General features: G+C 48.6%; 1 protein-coding gene across 3 annotated transcripts in view; it reads left to right on the forward strand.

Annotated features, from left to right (window-relative positions):
• SLCO3A1 (solute carrier organic anion transporter family member 3A1) overlaps nucleotides 1–16,409 on the forward strand; it is a 298,277-nt gene that overhangs the window by 212,104 nt on the left and 69,764 nt on the right. For all 3 annotated transcript variants that reach the window (XM_047735586.1, XM_047735585.1, XM_047735587.1), the window contains exon 3: nucleotides 8,035–8,133. In XM_047735586.1, the coding sequence (XP_047591542.1) occupies nucleotides 8,035–8,133 (99 nt within the window). The remainder of the gene's footprint in view (nucleotides 1–8,034; nucleotides 8,134–16,409) is intronic.

The raw sequence follows: 16,409 nt of genomic DNA on the forward strand, positions 1-16,409 counted from the left end.
TTGTGTCAAGGGACTCTCAGGAGCCATGAAGTGGCTTTCATTCTGTCGAGCCCAGAGCCCTCGCCTCAACGTTCTCGGTCACTGCTAAGAAGTCATTGCTGTCACATGAGATCACCGTGTCCTTGGGTGCCCTCCCTCCTGATGGCCGGGGAGGGATCTTAAGCCGGGCCTGGGGTGCTGGGCAGTGTGGTTCTGGAGTGTCTTAGCTCTGTCCTTTCCCATTCTCCTGAGGGTAGCAGAGAAATGCCTGGCCGTTGAAATCCCTTTCCACCAGCGCCTTAAATTCTACCTACATAGATAATTCAATTCTTAAAAAATAGATACTCTTTAGAAAATATTATTGTTTGTTTCCAAGGTTTCTGTTAGGAGACCTGTGTTTTGGATTTCTTTTCATTATTCTTAAAAAATTAACCCTCTGTATAGGAATGGGCTGGGAAGGAATATTTAAATGAATATCAGTGTTTCCGTCTGGGTGGTAAGAGATGGTAATTCGTGCCATCTTCTTTATAATAATAATAAAATTAAAAAATAAAATAATAAAATAAAAAATAAATAAATAAAATTAAAAAATAAAAATTTATTTTGCTTTTTATTTTATTTTATTTTATTTATACTGTATGTTGGGTGCTGTGGAAAGCCCTGGACATACACTGACACACACTTTGAAACAACCATGTGGGCTAGGTACTGTTGTGATCCCCAGGCTCGGGTAAGAGCACGGGGGCCCAGAGAAGGTCAGTCACTTTCCCAAGCTCACACAGCTCATGAGTGCCAACTCTGGCCAGCTTCAGGCTCTTGGCCTGTGTTCTTGGCCACGATGTGGGGTCCCTCTCCATCTTTATTCTCACATCGCTCTACAGTGAGCATGTGCTGCTTTTAAAATGAGGAAAAGAGGTTTTGTGTTTAAATGAACCTCTCGTCTCGCCAGTGCAAAAACGCATAGGAAGAAAATACGCTTCGAGGACAGTCATGCCCAAAAGGAAATAGGAGAATGATGACATATTTTTATTATATAATTCTGGATTTTCCATAGTCCGTTAAGCATCTCCCACCTAAGTAAGCAAAAAAAGTGAAACTCAGAAAGCAGAAGAGAAAATTCTGCTGCTGGAAATATCGGTGAGAAGAATGCTTGATACCTAATGTTTTTTGAGAACCATCTATGTTCCAGGAACTTATCTGGAGCATTTTTTTTTTTTTTGGGTGCATTCACACATTTGATCCTCAAAGGCCCCCAAGAGGGGAGGGGTGGTTGTGAGCCCATTTTACAGAGGTGGAAACTGAGGCACAGGGAGCGTTTATACTGTGCTTGCAGACACACAGATGGCGGCGGAAGCCAGCACTGCCCTTCCCGTAGGACAGACCCACCGTAGTCCCTTTCCATGCAGGGTTATGAAAAGTATTTCTGAGAGCGCTGAACAGGGCTGGGGAAGAGCAGATCCCAGGGCTCTGGCCTTGACAGAATGAAAGATGACTTCAGGGGAAGTCTGTGGTTTCCTCTGGAGGGTTCCTGAGATTCCCTTGATACACTTTTTGAGAAAATGAGCAGCTGCTTGTATATAGGTACTGAAGTCACAGATACTTACATATGTGAAAAAGGTAACAGTCGTGTCTTTGTGCAGATAACATATTACAGTTTAACAAATTATTGTGAAACAAGAATCCAGTAGCCTAGAAAGAGACCAGACACAAAACCAGCACCCCAGAACCATCCCCGCCCCCCACCCTCCTACTGCTCCCCCCACTACCCCCTCACACGCACACATGCCCTGTCTCCTTCTGGATCATAATTCCCTTCCTCCTTGCCTCCATTGGCAGCGGCAGCCACAGTCCTCTGTTTTCCTTAATAGTCTCACTACAGTGTTACATATCACTAAATAGTTTAATTTTGCTGCTTCGAATTCTGTACGAGCAGCATCACAGCAGTATGCGTTCTCACCTGCGTTGTTTTGCTTGGCACTGTGTCTTTGAAGGTTCATCCACGTTGTTGATGATGTGTTTTCTTTGCTTATACAGCAATTCCAGAATATGGGTAGTTGGTTTCTCTGATCTACTGCTGATGGGTGTTGGGCTGTCTCCTGTTCTGCATGAGCATTCTTGGATGTGTCTGTCTCCCAGTACCTGTCAGGCTTCCTGTAAGGTATTTACCTAGGAGTTGGAATGGTGGGTCATTGGGCGAGTTTATCTTCACTTTCCCACATACTGTCAGTTTTGTTAAAGGGGTTGTGCAGTTTATACTCGTACCAGTAACGTGCGGGAATCCCAGATGCCCACAGCCTTGCCAACAGTTGATATGACCAGAGCTTTTTAACCAGCTGAAAAGGGAAGGACATTTTTTGGGTTGTAATGCACATGTCTTCGAATTCTCATGAGGTTGAATATCTTGTCCTAGCCCATTGTTCATTTGCATTCCCTCTTTTTGTGAAGTACCTGTTAAGATTTCTGTCCCCTTTTCCACTAGTTTCTTTTTTCATGAATTTCTAGCAGTTTTTACATAGTTTAGACATGAGATCTCTGATTCTTGTATATGTTTTTTAAGGATGTACGTTACACGTTTATTTTCCCACCTTTTCGCTTTGTCATTGAGCTCTTTGGGTGAATCTGATGAATGACCTTCTTAATTTTAATGTAGGCCAACTTACCAAGCTTTTCTTATAATGCCTAGTGCTTTCTTTGTTCGGTGTAAGAAATCTTTCCCTGCCCCTGACATCATGACAGTACTCTTGTCTGTACCTTTCAGAAGATTTATTGTTTTGCTTTTCACACGGGTCTCTGATCTGCCTGGAATTGATTTTTTGCATTTCCTCCGAGGCTGGCTCCCCCCGCCCCACTGTAATTTCAAGTTACCCCAGCAGCATTTAGGGAAAAGATCATCCTTTCCCTCGCTGCTTTGTATGCACACTTTGCCATAAATCAGGTGTCCACGTACGTGTGACTCTGTTTCTGGGCTTGCTTTTCTGCTTGCTTGTGATATCTGTTGTTCTGTAAGCCAGAAATGCACTGTTTTCATCATTACAGCTGTAAAAAAATAAAAGTCCTGAAAAAAATAATATAAAAAAGTCCTGATGTTCAGTAGAACAAGTTGATAATTCTTCAGAGGTATGTAGGCTGCTCTTGGCCCTCCACATTTCTGTAAACAAATTAGAATCTGTGTGTTACATGATGCAAACATACAAAAAATGTACTTTTATTAATTATCATAGATCAGTAGTATAAAATGGACTAATTCTTCCTAGACCAGCAGATTCTAAATTGAAGTCTCCATTTGGGTTTTCCAGATTCTTCAGGTTCTGTGCATCTGGCCTGACCCCTTCTGTCCCTCAAGTCCCCATGGCTCATCGGATCTAAGAGGAGGCTCTTGGATGGGAGGGTCCCCAGTGCTGAGAGAGACAGGTGCAGAGAGCACTATCCAGGGAAATAGGTTGGGGGCTGAACTTGGGCAAAGACACGCCCTCTTTTCATGGCAGTGTTGCAACTAGTGTTCTCTTTCCTGCACCCTTTCAATAGCCACTGACCTAACTTTTTGTCACGTGGGGCCAAACAAGGGATAGAAAGAAGAATAAAACACCATCTCTGTCTCAGAGGGCTTGGATTGTCCTCCAGCTTCTCTGTGACTGTGCCCCAGTCAACACCACGCTGGAAAATGTCCCACAAAAATGTTCCCTGGTCAGGTAATTAATGGACTTCAGGCAGTGTCCTGTTCTCAGCCGTCACATGGATATTCGTGGTTGTAAGATCTGAGAATTGACTCACATTTGATTAATAATTGCATTAGTGTCCTATCGCTGCCATAATGAGTTGCCACAAACTTCGTGGCTTAAAATAATGCAAGTGTATGACCTTATGGTTCTAGAGGTCAGAAGCCTGCCATGGTTTCACTGAGCTCAAATCAAGTTGTTGGCAGGACTGTCGTCCTCTAGAGGATACTCAGGAAGGGAGAACCCATTTTCTTGCCTTTTCCAGCTTCAACAGGTGGTCCGCGTTCCTGGGCTCACAACCATGTCATCCTCCATCTTCAAAGCCAGGGGTGGCTTGGTCACGTCCCTCTCAAGAGGCCAGGCCTCTGGTGGAGTCATCTTATCTCCTTCTCCAGCTCTGACTTTTCTTTCTCCTTCCACGTTTACAGGAATCTTGTGACTGGGTCCTTAGGGATCATCAGCATAATCTCTTGAAGTCAACTGACCAGCCACCTTAATTCCATTTTATCCATAATTCTCTTTTGTCATTTAAGCTAGCAGGTGCAGGTTCTAGAGATTAGGACAGGTCCTTGTTTGGGGAGGTTAGTTTGCCTCCCACAAAGTGGCCCCAGCTTGGTTGCACAGTGAACACGGTACCATGTGTTACATCAAGGACTCGATGCCACACAGGGTCTTTGTCGTCTTGCTCCTTTGTGCACCAGGACTACGGCATGGTAGGTTGGTTTGTTTATGGCCTTTCCTCCATAACACAAACTCCACAGAAAAGCAGGGACTTTTGTCTGTTTTATTCACTGCTGTGTCCCAGCAGCTAGCACAGTGCCTGGCCCCTAGAAGGTGCCATTATGTATTTTGAGTGACTAAGAATGGTTGAAAGTCTCTCCAGTAAGGCAGCAAGCTCCTGCTGCTTTCTCTTTTCTTTTCTTTTCTTTTCTTTCTTTCTTTCTTTTCTTTTTTTTTTTTTTTTTTTTTTGCGAAAGAGAACAAGCTGGGGGAGAGGCAGAGTCAGAGGGAGAAGCAGACTCCCCAATGAGCAGGGAGCCTGAAGTGCGGGGCTCGATCCCAGGACCCTGAGATCGTGATCTGAGCCAAAGTCAAGAGTGAGACACTCAACCCACTGAGCCATGAAAGCTCCCCATTCCCTTAGTATCTTAATTACATTTTTCATGGACCCCTGAGTCTAAAAGGAATATATAGCAATTTTGTTAATCAAGCAGTTAGATTCAAATTACATAAGAAATGTCTGAAAAAAATAATGCACATGAATTAAAAGAAAAAAGTATTTTTATTTTTAATATTAAATATTTCCTGTGTCTGGATTTCTCCTCCGCCCCTCGCCCCTCCCCTCCTGTGTTCGTGAATCTGGCAGGCAGCAGGGGGCAGCACTGAGCCACAGAGCTCATTCCCTCCGGTCCTGGAGGCACTCGGCGGCTCCGCACTGGGACCGTGGATCTGAGCGCCGGCCAGTCTTTCTCCTGTCTGTTTGGGCCAGACCGTGTGAGGTGGTTTCATTACACAAAATAAATTCACAGCCTACGAGGATGAATGGAGAGGAGAGCAAGGAAGCGCATTCAAAAGTACATTCTGTAAGATCATGGCCTGCCTCATAGCCTTGCAGAGGAACAGCTTCCCCTAAAAACCCAGGGTTGGGCTCTGCATGCTGCTTTATTTGGGTTGTTATCCTGAGATATTTCTGTGGTAGAAAAAGTGTGTTTCCTGGGGCGCCTGGGTGGTTCAGGGGTTAAAGCCTCTGCCTTTGGCTCGGGTCGTGATCCCAGGGTCCTGGGATCAAGCCCAGGGTCAGGCTCTCTGCTCAGCAGGGAGCCTGCTTCCTCCTCTCTCTGCCTACTTGTGATCTCTGTCTGTCAAATTAATTAAAAAAAAAAAAATCTTAAAAAAATTAAAAAAAAAAGGACATAATGCTTTAAAAAAAAAACCTACTTCTTTGTAGGATCTAATTTCTGTTTATAAAAAAAAGAAAAGAAAAAGGGTGTTCCTGATGTGTGAGGACCCCCTCCCACATCTCTACTGGATGGTTCCCTGGAAAAGATTCGGGAACTTGTTCTTGCTAGAGGCTTCTTTAACAGCTCTCTGAGGAGGAGCTGCTTAGAAAACGCCTCCAGGGGGAGCCTGGGCGGCTCAGCTCAGGTGGTGGTCTCACGGGCCAAGAGATCGAGCCCTGCGGCAGGCTCTGTGCTCAGTGGGGTCTGCTGGAGATTCCCTACCTCTGCCCCCCCACCTACTCCGCCAGAGATTTCAGCTGAGGGGGAAAAATGCCCTTCATACAAAGATACGTGTGTTCTGTATCCTTCACTGGTGTTTGGAATTGGGCCCTGTCAGGTTTCTCCGCTGTTGGAGGAAAACTCCGTTTTGTTAAAATGGAAAGCCACAATCCAACGGCTTAGAAACCCTTGTCCTCTCCTAGAGGAACCACGGTGGGAGGTGTTCTCGGCGGAAGGCGAGGTCGCACTGGTGCATGGCGTCTCCGTGCTCTCTGCCCGAGCAGCCAGAATGGACAGTTGGCCTGTGTGGGCCCCGTGGGGCTCCTGCGGGCACCTGAGCTCGAGGGACGTGCCTTCTTCCATGTCCCAACTTGTACAAGGGCAGGAGGCCCAGGACCTGGGGTCCCCAGCTGTTCCAGGGTGTCTGGCCTGTCCACACTCTCTACTGTCCCCAGGTCAGGGGACAGAGAAACAGGACAGTCTCCACATCCTCTTCAGCACATCAGCTGTTTCTTCCAAAGACACTAAAAGCTTCATCCCTTGACCTGCTAAGGATTAGCTGTAATTTGCATTACTCAGTGGTTCCATGATGACGTCACCGAGGGAAATCAGAATGAGTTGGTCTACACCTGTGAGCAGACCAGAAGTACCCTCCTCCGAGCTCGGACTCCCTTTGTTTGAATTCATCTCCAGCCTTGCTCCTCATGTGCCCTTAGGGACTTGCTAGCACCCCTCTTTTCGGCCATCTGCTTGGGTTGGATCAACCCATGTACTGCTTCTTTGTCCCTGCAGGCAACCAGCCTCTTGTACGAAGGGCCACGCTTCACTTCTGTTTTTATTCCCAGGGTCTTGAGAACTGTCATTGCTCAAGGAACGTTCTACCAAACTGAAATTTAGTTAAATAGATACAGCCTGTGGGTGTTAGTTTGGGCTCAGTACTTTCCCCAGAATGAATAAAAGGGTTTGCGCAACATCTCGGGTGTTATATCCATCAGGCCCTTAAGTTTGTGCCTAGGACCATCTTCTCAAGTCCCATGGAAAAGGTTGAGTCTTGAAACTATTAAAACAATAGATAGCAACTCCAAAATATAGGGGGGGGGCAGATCTGCAAAATTCAAATTAATAAAACATCTAATTAAATGTTCTCAAAGCATACCACTATGTCAGCTCCGTTTTTTTGCTAAATTTAATGCCTGTAAACATTTCATTACATTTGAAAATAATTTGTGCCTTTGACTTTTCTCCCTTCACAACAATTCCTGAATTTGTACAATGAGTGCTGAGAAAACTTAGCCAACTGTAAATTAAATGAATTACATAAAGCCAAATAAATGGCGAAAGCAAAATTATAAAAATCGTTTCAAAAATGTTTATGACAGGGTACACCAGGGTGGCTCATTGGATTAAGCCTCTGCCTTTGGCTCGGGTCATGATCTCAGGGTACTGGGATGGAGCCCCGCATCAGGCTCTCTGCTCAGCAGGGAGGCTGCTTCCCCCTCTCTCTCTGCCTGCCTCACTGCCTACTTGTGATCTCTGTCTGTCAAATAAATAAAGTCTTTAAAAAAAATGTTTATAGGGGCACCTGGGTGGCTCAGTGGGTTAAGCCTCTGCCTTCGGCTCAGGTCATGATCTCAGGGTCCTGGGATCAAGCCCCCCATCGGGCTCTCTGCTCGGCAGGGAGCCTGCTTTCTCCTCTCTCTTTCTCTCTCTCTACCTGCATCTCTGCCTACTTGTGATCTCTGTTTGTCAAAATAAATAAATAAAATCTTTAAAAAAAAAGTTTATGACAGAAACCATTTAATGACAGAGTGGGTGTATTTTAATATGATTAATGCGGTGTGGGATGGAGTACTGTAAAAGTAAGCTCACTCAGGGCCCACAGATTTTTCAGAGCAACCTACCAAAAACTGTAGAATTTCTGCCTGATGATGTTTCTGTACGCACTTCCCCCCTAGGATTTTTTGACTAATTCCTATAATGTCACTTGTATAACCCAGGGTCCCATCTGATCAATGTGAAATCATATCCTTGATCTGTGACTGCTTTTGCTCATTGAATGGCTTCTGCCTTTTTTTTTTCCTTTTTTAAAATCTAATTTCTGTTTCATCTTCTTCTTTCAGGAATCCTTTTCACGATGCTAGTATTTGGACCAGCCTGTGGATTTATCCTGGGCTCTTTCTGTACCAAAATGTACGTGGATGCCGTCTTCATTGACACAAGTAAGGAATATATCCCAACTTCTTTTCACCACCCCTGGGCATGTCCTCCATTGGAAGGGAGCCCTTTAGGCTTTAGGTTCTAAAACCCTCCTGTGGGGGCGTCTGGGTGGCTCAGTGGGTTAAGCCTCTGCCTTCGGCTCAGGTCGTGATCTCAGGGTCCTGGGATCGAGTCCCGCATTGGGCTCTCTGCTCAGCAGGGAGCCTGCTTCCTCCTCTCTCTCTGCCTACTTGTGATCTCTGTCCATCACATAGATAAATCTTAAAAGTAAGTAAGTAAGTAAGTAAATGAAGCCCTCTTATGAAGGGACGGCCTCAGTGTGTGGACCTCGAGCTGCTGGCTCACCAGACATCAAAGGAGAGAACATGAGCATTGGCTCTGATGGCTTGGGGTCCAGTGGTATTCCTCCAGTGTCCACCCAGAGGCAGAGTAATGCCTGTAGTTGATTTTACTCCTCCAGTCTGGATCTTCCTCCTCTGTGAATCATAATAATTTTGTCTGCTTCATGGGGCTACTCTAAGAATTACATGAGAGGACAGATGTGGAATGCCTGGCATTTTCCCATTGAATGTTAGCCCAATAACCTAGATGAGAACCCCACTTTCTAAGTGTGTTCTGGAAATGCAGGTGTACAGATGGGGTCGATGAGACAGAGTATTTGAAACCTGCTTCTACAAGTCAGTGTTGGGGGTGACCTCTATGAAGAAACGTACCGTACCTCAAAACCGCTTCAAGCGACACTTCTTGGTTCCTAGCAGGGGAGCAAGTGTACTTCTCAGACGGCTCTGGGCGCCCCCAAACCCTAGGCAGGCACACTTTGATGCGGCAGTGGGCTAGTTAACACAGGCTAGGTTATGCTGTGGTCACACACGGCTCCCCAATCTGAAGTGATTTTACACAAGCAAAATTTACTTCTTGGGCACGCTACGTAGGCAGCGTGGGCTGGCAGTGGTGGGGAGGGTGAGGCTTGGGTCCTCGCGGTCACTGCAGGACGCGGCTCATGGAAGCTTTGTCTGACCCCATCCTGTGCCGTTGCCCAGACAGGAAACCAGGCTGTGGTGAGTTACGTGCTGTCTCTCAAAGCTTCTCCCCCGCTTCAGCGGCCAAAGCACAAGTCACTTGGTCTCTTAGTCTCTTGCTCTATAACAAGTTACCCCAGACTTAGGACTGAAAACAACACTGGGGTGTCGCTTACTATATCACAGGTTATTTGTGTGGGTGTGGAGTCCAGGAGCTACTTGGCTGGGTGGTTCTGACTCAGGGGTCCCTCATGAGGTTGTAGTCAGGGTGTGGACATGTGTCTCCTCTCATTTCAACAGCTGCAGGACATTCGACTTCTAAGTTCACTCCCCAGGCTGTCAGCAGGCCTTGGAGGATCACTTTCTATCTCCCATCCCTGGGCCTCGCAACCGGGCTCCCTCACCAGGGCTCCCCCAGAGTGAACAACCAGGAGAGGGTGAGAGAGAGCGCCCGAGATGAGAGCCATGATCTGTTTATAACCTGGGCTCAGAAGTGACATGTCGCTGCTTCTGCCGCATCCTGGGGTCACCATGTCGCTGCTTCTGCCGCATCCTGGGGTCACCATGTCGCTGCTTCTGCCGCATCCTGGGGTCACCATGTCGCTGCTTCTGCCAAATTCGGGGGTCACAATGTCGCTGCTTCTGCCAAATCCTGGGGTCACAAGCAAGCCACATGTTCCAGTCTCCACTCAGGGCGTGGGCTCCCCGGAGGCCATCTGAGACACTCCCTCCCGTATGTGGGCCCAAGTCACCTGTGAGCCCCCCAACATGCTGGTTCTGTGCCGTTCCTCGAGCAGAGAAGCCGTGTTTCCTCTCTCTCTGGGAACGGAGCGCGGGAAGCCGTCCCAGCTTCTCTGCCTCATACCGATCTTTTCTCAGGATCAATAAGAGCTCAAGCCCTGGCTTCTCAATCCGTCATCTCCTGACAGTGCTAAATTTACTAATTCACCCCAAAGAAGTAATGTGGTTTTAAATCCAATCAAGTCACTCCGTGATTCACTCCATTAATCCCACTGATATATTTACTTGTAGCTAATGATGTTACAAATTTGCGGGGGCAGGGGTAAGAAAAGAATCAAATGCAGCTTTGTTTTCTTATTCTTTTAAAGTGCTGGCTCTGGTCAAGAGGGGTTTGGAGGCTGCCGTTATGCAGCAATTGGTTGATCCTTCAAACCCTACTCCTAGCGAGGGGGACGAGGGGTGGCCCGCTCGGAGAAATACCACGCGGTAGGAGTCGGCTGCCATCTTGCTTGTGTGGACAAAAAGAAAAAAAAAAAAAAAGGCCAGCTCGTGCCACTGTGCCACTGTGCCGAAGGCAGCACAAGACAGGAATCGTAAAAGCAGGTGAGGGACAGGGCTGCACCCCCATGCAAAGGGGAGGGCTGCCTGGAAGAAGAGGCCAGGTGGTCAGGCAGTGCCCTCAGCATATCAGCAGTGGCCCCCCTTGGATTAAGCCTGTGGGTTACCAGCATCTCTGAGCCAGGAACCTCAGGTCATTCTCTTCTAAGCCTCTTATTGTACAGACAAGGAAACATGCCTAGAGAGGGACGCTGGGATGTACCCAGTCCGAGGGGCATATCTGTATAAAACCCAGGTCTCCTGAGCAAGGGTGCAGGCATTTCCACTTCCCAGTTCCCTCCACCGTGCTCCCTCCTGGGAATGAATAACCATCCTTTCTCTGTGCCTGCGGTGACCGAGGGGTCGACAGGGGGCTGCAGGGGCTCAGCCGGTTCAATCGTGGTCCCCTTCGGTGGGCGGTTCCTTTGCACTGGGCTGTCCCCTCAGGCTGGGGTCCTGCCCATGGTCCCGTCTGGTCTGCATCTTTGCGCACCGGTCGGGGCCCTGAGTGAAGCAACACCGTCCCGGGTTCCAGGCTCGCCGGCAGTTGGAAGCAGAAGGCAGATGGGCACATTCCTGGTCCAGCTGGGTATCTTGCTGGTGCCTACCCCCCCCCCCAGCCCCCCAGCACACAGCCACAGTCCCATCCACTGTGTCTCTAGGAAAGGATGCCCTGGGAGTCTCGGGCTTTTGTTTGCTTCCTTTGCTGAAGGCCCGGGAGGGCTGGCGCTGCTCTTGACCAGTAGAGGGCGGAAGAATATAATTTATTCGATCACAGAGCAAGACACAGGATCTATAGTTGCCAGCGACTTTGATGGTTTCTCCTCTTGGGACTCAAACTTGCTCTGGAATGGATTCGGGCCATATTCTGGAAAGGGAGTTCTCAGTTATTGAGGGGTGACCCTCCCTCCTGTGTGTTTTCTCCACACAGAGCCCCCCCTTTAGGGCTGCTCAGACCCATCAGGGTGTGTCCTGGTGCATGAACAGACAGGACCAGGCGCGCCGCGGACAGCCGCGTAGGGGACTGGGGAGAGTGTGATCTGGAACCTGAGGGGAGGCGGGCGAGGCAGACAGAGCTCTTGTCATGGGACAGGTGGAGGAGGGAATGTGAGGACACAGGGTTGAAGGGGGGAGACCAGTGGGGGAGGCTGGTTGCCGTCTTGTGGGGGGCAGGCGGGCGCTTGTAGGAACAGGCCAGCTGTGGGGCGGGCAGACCCCAAAGGCAGCCCCCCGGGGGGACTCTGCTGGCTGCGTTTAGATGCTGGCATTCTGCTGCTGCTGCTCTAATTCTGTGTTTGATCCCTGTGTGGCTCCCATGGTCCCTCTTCTTAAGGAAAGGTGCCCTTTGTAACAGCCTGGGGAAGGAGTGATGGTACAGCCAGAAGTGCTTTCGGAGGAAGCCTTTGTAAGACTGAGACCCGTTGAGAACAGAACCTAGAAGAAAGGAGGACGTGGTAGCAGGGGTGTGCCCCAAAGCCCTGAGTCGGCAGACCCGAACAGTGGGCTTATCAGAAGGAAGTTGATACCGGCAGCCGCGAACTGACCACTTACTAAGGCTGTGTGTAGACCGTCTCATCTGAACTTAAGGACGTTCCCCTCAGGGCGTGGGTCCTGCTCATCGCCTACCTGCCAGCTGAGCCGTTCTCACGCAGCGACTTTGAGTTCTGAGTTCCGGTGCTGGATGCAGACCTCTCTCGGAATCTTAGCTCTCCCGCTTCCAAGCGGTGTGACCCCAGGGACGTGAGTTAACCATGTCAAGTGCATAGCATGGCACCTGGTGTGTTGTAAGCACACGGTCAGCGACAGGTTAATTCATTTCCGCAGCCAGTAGGATTCAAAGCCCAGGCCTCCGCCTGACTCCAAATCCGACAGCTTGTGTCCCTGGAATTTCTCCAGGACTTTGCCAGAAGGCTGCCCCCTTCCGTGGGCAAGGGCCTTGCTGAGAAGAGCTAACCTCGTCCGCCCATCCGTACAGACTCATCCTCAGGTGGGCACCAGCTGGCCCCACTACGGCTTCGTGGTGTTCGTCCCTGGAATCAGATGTGTCCGTATGTTTGCCTCCTGAAAATGGTCGACCCCCCGAGAGCTTCCTGCTCTGCCGTTCTAAGGTTGGCTGCGGGCTTCGTCAGATTCATTCGTGTTAGACTCAATCAGCTCAACAGCCGGGATCCTGAACTTTCCATGCTGCCCTCTACCCTCAGCCCCTCCCTGTCCCCAGTTTCTAATTTGGTCTGTAACTTAAGGATACTCTTGGAATGCTTGAGTCCCATAGCAAAAGTTTCACGAAATAGATTAGACAAATGGGTAAATGGACTAAAAAGAAAAAAACAAAAAACCTGCCCAGAGAGCCCAGGGCACCACGTACGTATTAGTGTGGCTGGGAGGGACAAGGAAGTGTCCCCCATGTGCTTTGAACGGCTCCTTCTCACAGTCCTAGGTATCTTCATGGGTGAGTAGGTTGTTTGGTTAGTTTTAAAGTGGTTTGACTTTGTTCCCAGCGATTTTTCTTACCAACCTGTGACGACAGCAGTCCTCAGACATGGGAGATAAATCTCAACCTCTTGTGTTTACGTGACTTTAAACAGAGGAAGCAAACACTGCCAAAAGCTTCCCCAACAAAACCACAAAAACCCTCCCCATGTTGGATTCTGAGACATGGCAGGGTTAGAAAATGGATCTTGTAAAACAGAAATCCTTCAAGCCTGTAGACAGTGTGGCAAAGGCAGGCCTGGACTGTGCCCGTCTCACGGCGGCCAGACATCTCCATCACAGTGTTCCTTTGCCCCACTGCCTCCATGCCTGGAATGACCGAGGGGCCGATGAGGGCCTGGGTGGAGCTTAGCCAGCCCATCAGAGTCCCATGGCTGAGGGGTCCCATGCCTCTGCGAGTGTGGCTCCCTCAGCCTGGGACCCTGTTCTCCTCCCTGCTCTTCTCAGTGTGTTTCTGTCCTTCATGGGGGCAATTTGATTGACAGGTACATTTTGTAAATGAGACACCCAGGTACTTCTCACTTTTGTTCTATAAATCTTACTGACCACAGTCTTCACGAAAAAGCTGTAACTGCACTAATTTTTTAAGATCAAGATACTACCTAAAGCCACATTGGAAGAAAAGTAAAGAGGTTTTCACCCTGTTTCCCACCTATATGTCAACACTTTCACGATTCCAAGCCTGGCCAGGATTGCTGTTCTTAAAGATCATGACTTATTTCCCAAGCCTTTGGCAGTAGTCAGGGTAGGCTGGGTTCTGCTGTGGTAACAAACACCGCCAAAATCTTAGTTGCTGAGAACAATACTGGAGGTTTGCTTTGTACAGAGCTTGGGTCAGCAGTGACCTTTTGTTCGTCGTAACCTCTCAGGGACCATCCTGGGAAGATATCCCATGCTTCTGTGATCAGGCAGAGCAAAAGAGCATGGCAAGTCAGGCACTAGCTCATACAAGGCTCTGCACAGAAGAGCCCCCAAACAGTTCAGTGGCCAAACTCTGGCTTGTGGCTACACCTGAGTTCACAGTGAGGGAAGGGTAATCCTTGTTCTCTGTAGAGGAGACCCGAATGAAGACATCAGTAATGTCTACTGCACCATTCTTTGCTGCCCAACATAGGGCACTCTCCCTTAGTCAGCAGTGCTAGAACATTCTGGCTGACCCAGGACAACGGCCAGGCAGGCGGGGAGGGATTTTCCCCATCGCTTCTGTGGAGGTGTCTCAGAAAAGACTCTTCTCAGCCTGGGTTTAAGCATTAGCCGTCTTCCTGTGAAGTATCGAAATCAGGACTAAGACTCCACCCCTTAAGCCAGCCCTGACCCGAGGGGCAGCATGCTCCGAAGCTGAGTGGTTTCTCCTCAGAACAGAACATTATTTCTCTCCCTGCCATGGTGCTCTGGATGGTTGCACTGGAGAGCGGGATTTAAAAAAATCCATACTTCCTAAAATGGTTAACTGTGATTTTCCTAGATCTACAGAATCCTAGCCCTCACCCCCGCCTGTCCCTACCACACCTTGCCGCAGACCCCTCTCTTTGGTCTGACACAGGTCATGTGCTCTTCCCTGTCTTACAAATTACGAGCAAACGTTGGCTTTCCACGCGTCGGCACGTACCTACGGGAGTGAGTTGACATGTTCACATAATCACACCCCCACCCCCTCCACCGCAGCCCCTCTCCCTGGGGTGTTTCCTCACATCCAGAAGAGAGTCACTAACTTCGTAACTAAAACACGACTCTCTACATGCTACTAATGTTGTCCCCGCAAAATGAGTGCCAGGTTTTCTCTCTCTCTACTGGCTCACATCTGCGAGCTCTCAATTCCCCCTTTATGGAGCCCATCCACAATGGAGGGAGATAGCACAGCCCCCCGTTTATGTCTTTTGTTTTCATTCATTGCTTAGCAGCAGGTGAAGAAACACGGGCAGTGACTGGAGACAACATTCCTGCTCAGCGACCTGAGGCCATCTGACTTCCCTTTCTCTTCTCCTGTTTGCATAAAGATGCTTTCAAGATCGCCTTGGGTTTTCCCATGCTTTTTTCCAAGCCTTCCCATACTCAAAACAAAAGAAAACAAAATAAAAAAACCTATATCGGGGCACCTGGGTGGCTCAGTAGGTTAAGCCTCTGCCTTCGGCCAGGGTTATGATCTCAGGGTCCTGGGATCGAGCCCCACATTGGGCTCTCTGCTCAGCAAGAAGCCTGCTTCCCCCTCTCTCTCTGCCTGCCTCTCTGCCTACTTGTGATCTCTCTCTCTGTCAAATAAAATATTAAAAAAAACAAAACAAAAAACCTATATCTTGAAATTCCCCATTCATGTAAATACAGACTACGAGTAGCTATAAGAACTGCATATACAGAAAGCCTACATGTCAAGTGATTCTTGCTCGTTACCTTGCTCGTTACTCATCCTTGCACGCAGGCTCTGTGGATGTCACCTTTATTTTGCAAGTGATCAAAGTAAGGCTCAGAGAGAGTAACTAGCTTGCCCAGCATCACTTGCTAGTAAGGAACAGAGCCGGATTCAACCTTCTGCCTGCCAAAGCTTATGCTCCTTCTTCTCTGACATGCAGCTAAGTGGAAGCATCTGGTTCATTGCAGTGCCCTAGATATCGCTGGGGGGATGCCGACCCCTCCAGGAGAGAGACCACTGATGTTCCAAAGACCAATGGCAAAGTTGGTGCTCCTAGGCCCATTGCACAAAGGATGGGAATTAATCATCCATGCAGGGAGCCCAAACCAAAGCCTAGAGGGTTCGGAAGGGCAGTGTAGCAAAGTAATAAGGAGGCTGGCCCTTGGCATCTGAATGCCCATCTTCCAGTGTTAAACTCCGTGAACTTGGGCAAGGTGCCTACACTTTTCTTTCTTTCTTTTTTTTTTTTTAAGATTTTATTTATTTATTAGAAAGCACAAGCAGGGGCACCTGGGTGGCTCAGTTGGCTAAGCAACTGCCTTCAGCTCAGGTCATGATCCTGGAGTCCGGGGATCGAGTCCCGCATTGGGCTCCCAGCTCCACGGGGAGTCTGCTTCTCCTTCCGACCTCCCCTCTCATGCTTTCTCTCTCAAGCTCTCTCTCAAATAAATAAATAAAATCTTTTTAAAAAAATTAAAAAAAAAGAAAGAAAGCAAGCAAGCAAGCAAGCACAAGCAGGGGGAGCAGAGGCGGAGGGAGAAGCAGGCTCCCTGCTGACCTAAGGAGCCCAATATGGGACTCGATCCCAGGACCTGGCATCATGATCTGAGCCGAAGGCAGATGCTTAATGACTGAACAGCCCAGGCATCTCAGGACCTGCACTTTCTAAGCCTTGATTTTTCTATCTACATAAGATCGGGATAATAAAAGACTCTCCCTCGTAGGGTTGTGGGGAGGTTTGACGAGAACAGTTAAGAATATGCTGTACATAAGACCCAGTGCAGAGTAGGGAATGATGGCTGGA

The sequence above is a fragment of the Lutra lutra genome, chromosome 7, assembly GCF_902655055.1.
Source record: "Lutra lutra chromosome 7, mLutLut1.2, whole genome shotgun sequence".
In the NCBI taxonomy this organism is placed as follows: domain Eukaryota; kingdom Metazoa; phylum Chordata; class Mammalia; order Carnivora; family Mustelidae; genus Lutra; species Lutra lutra.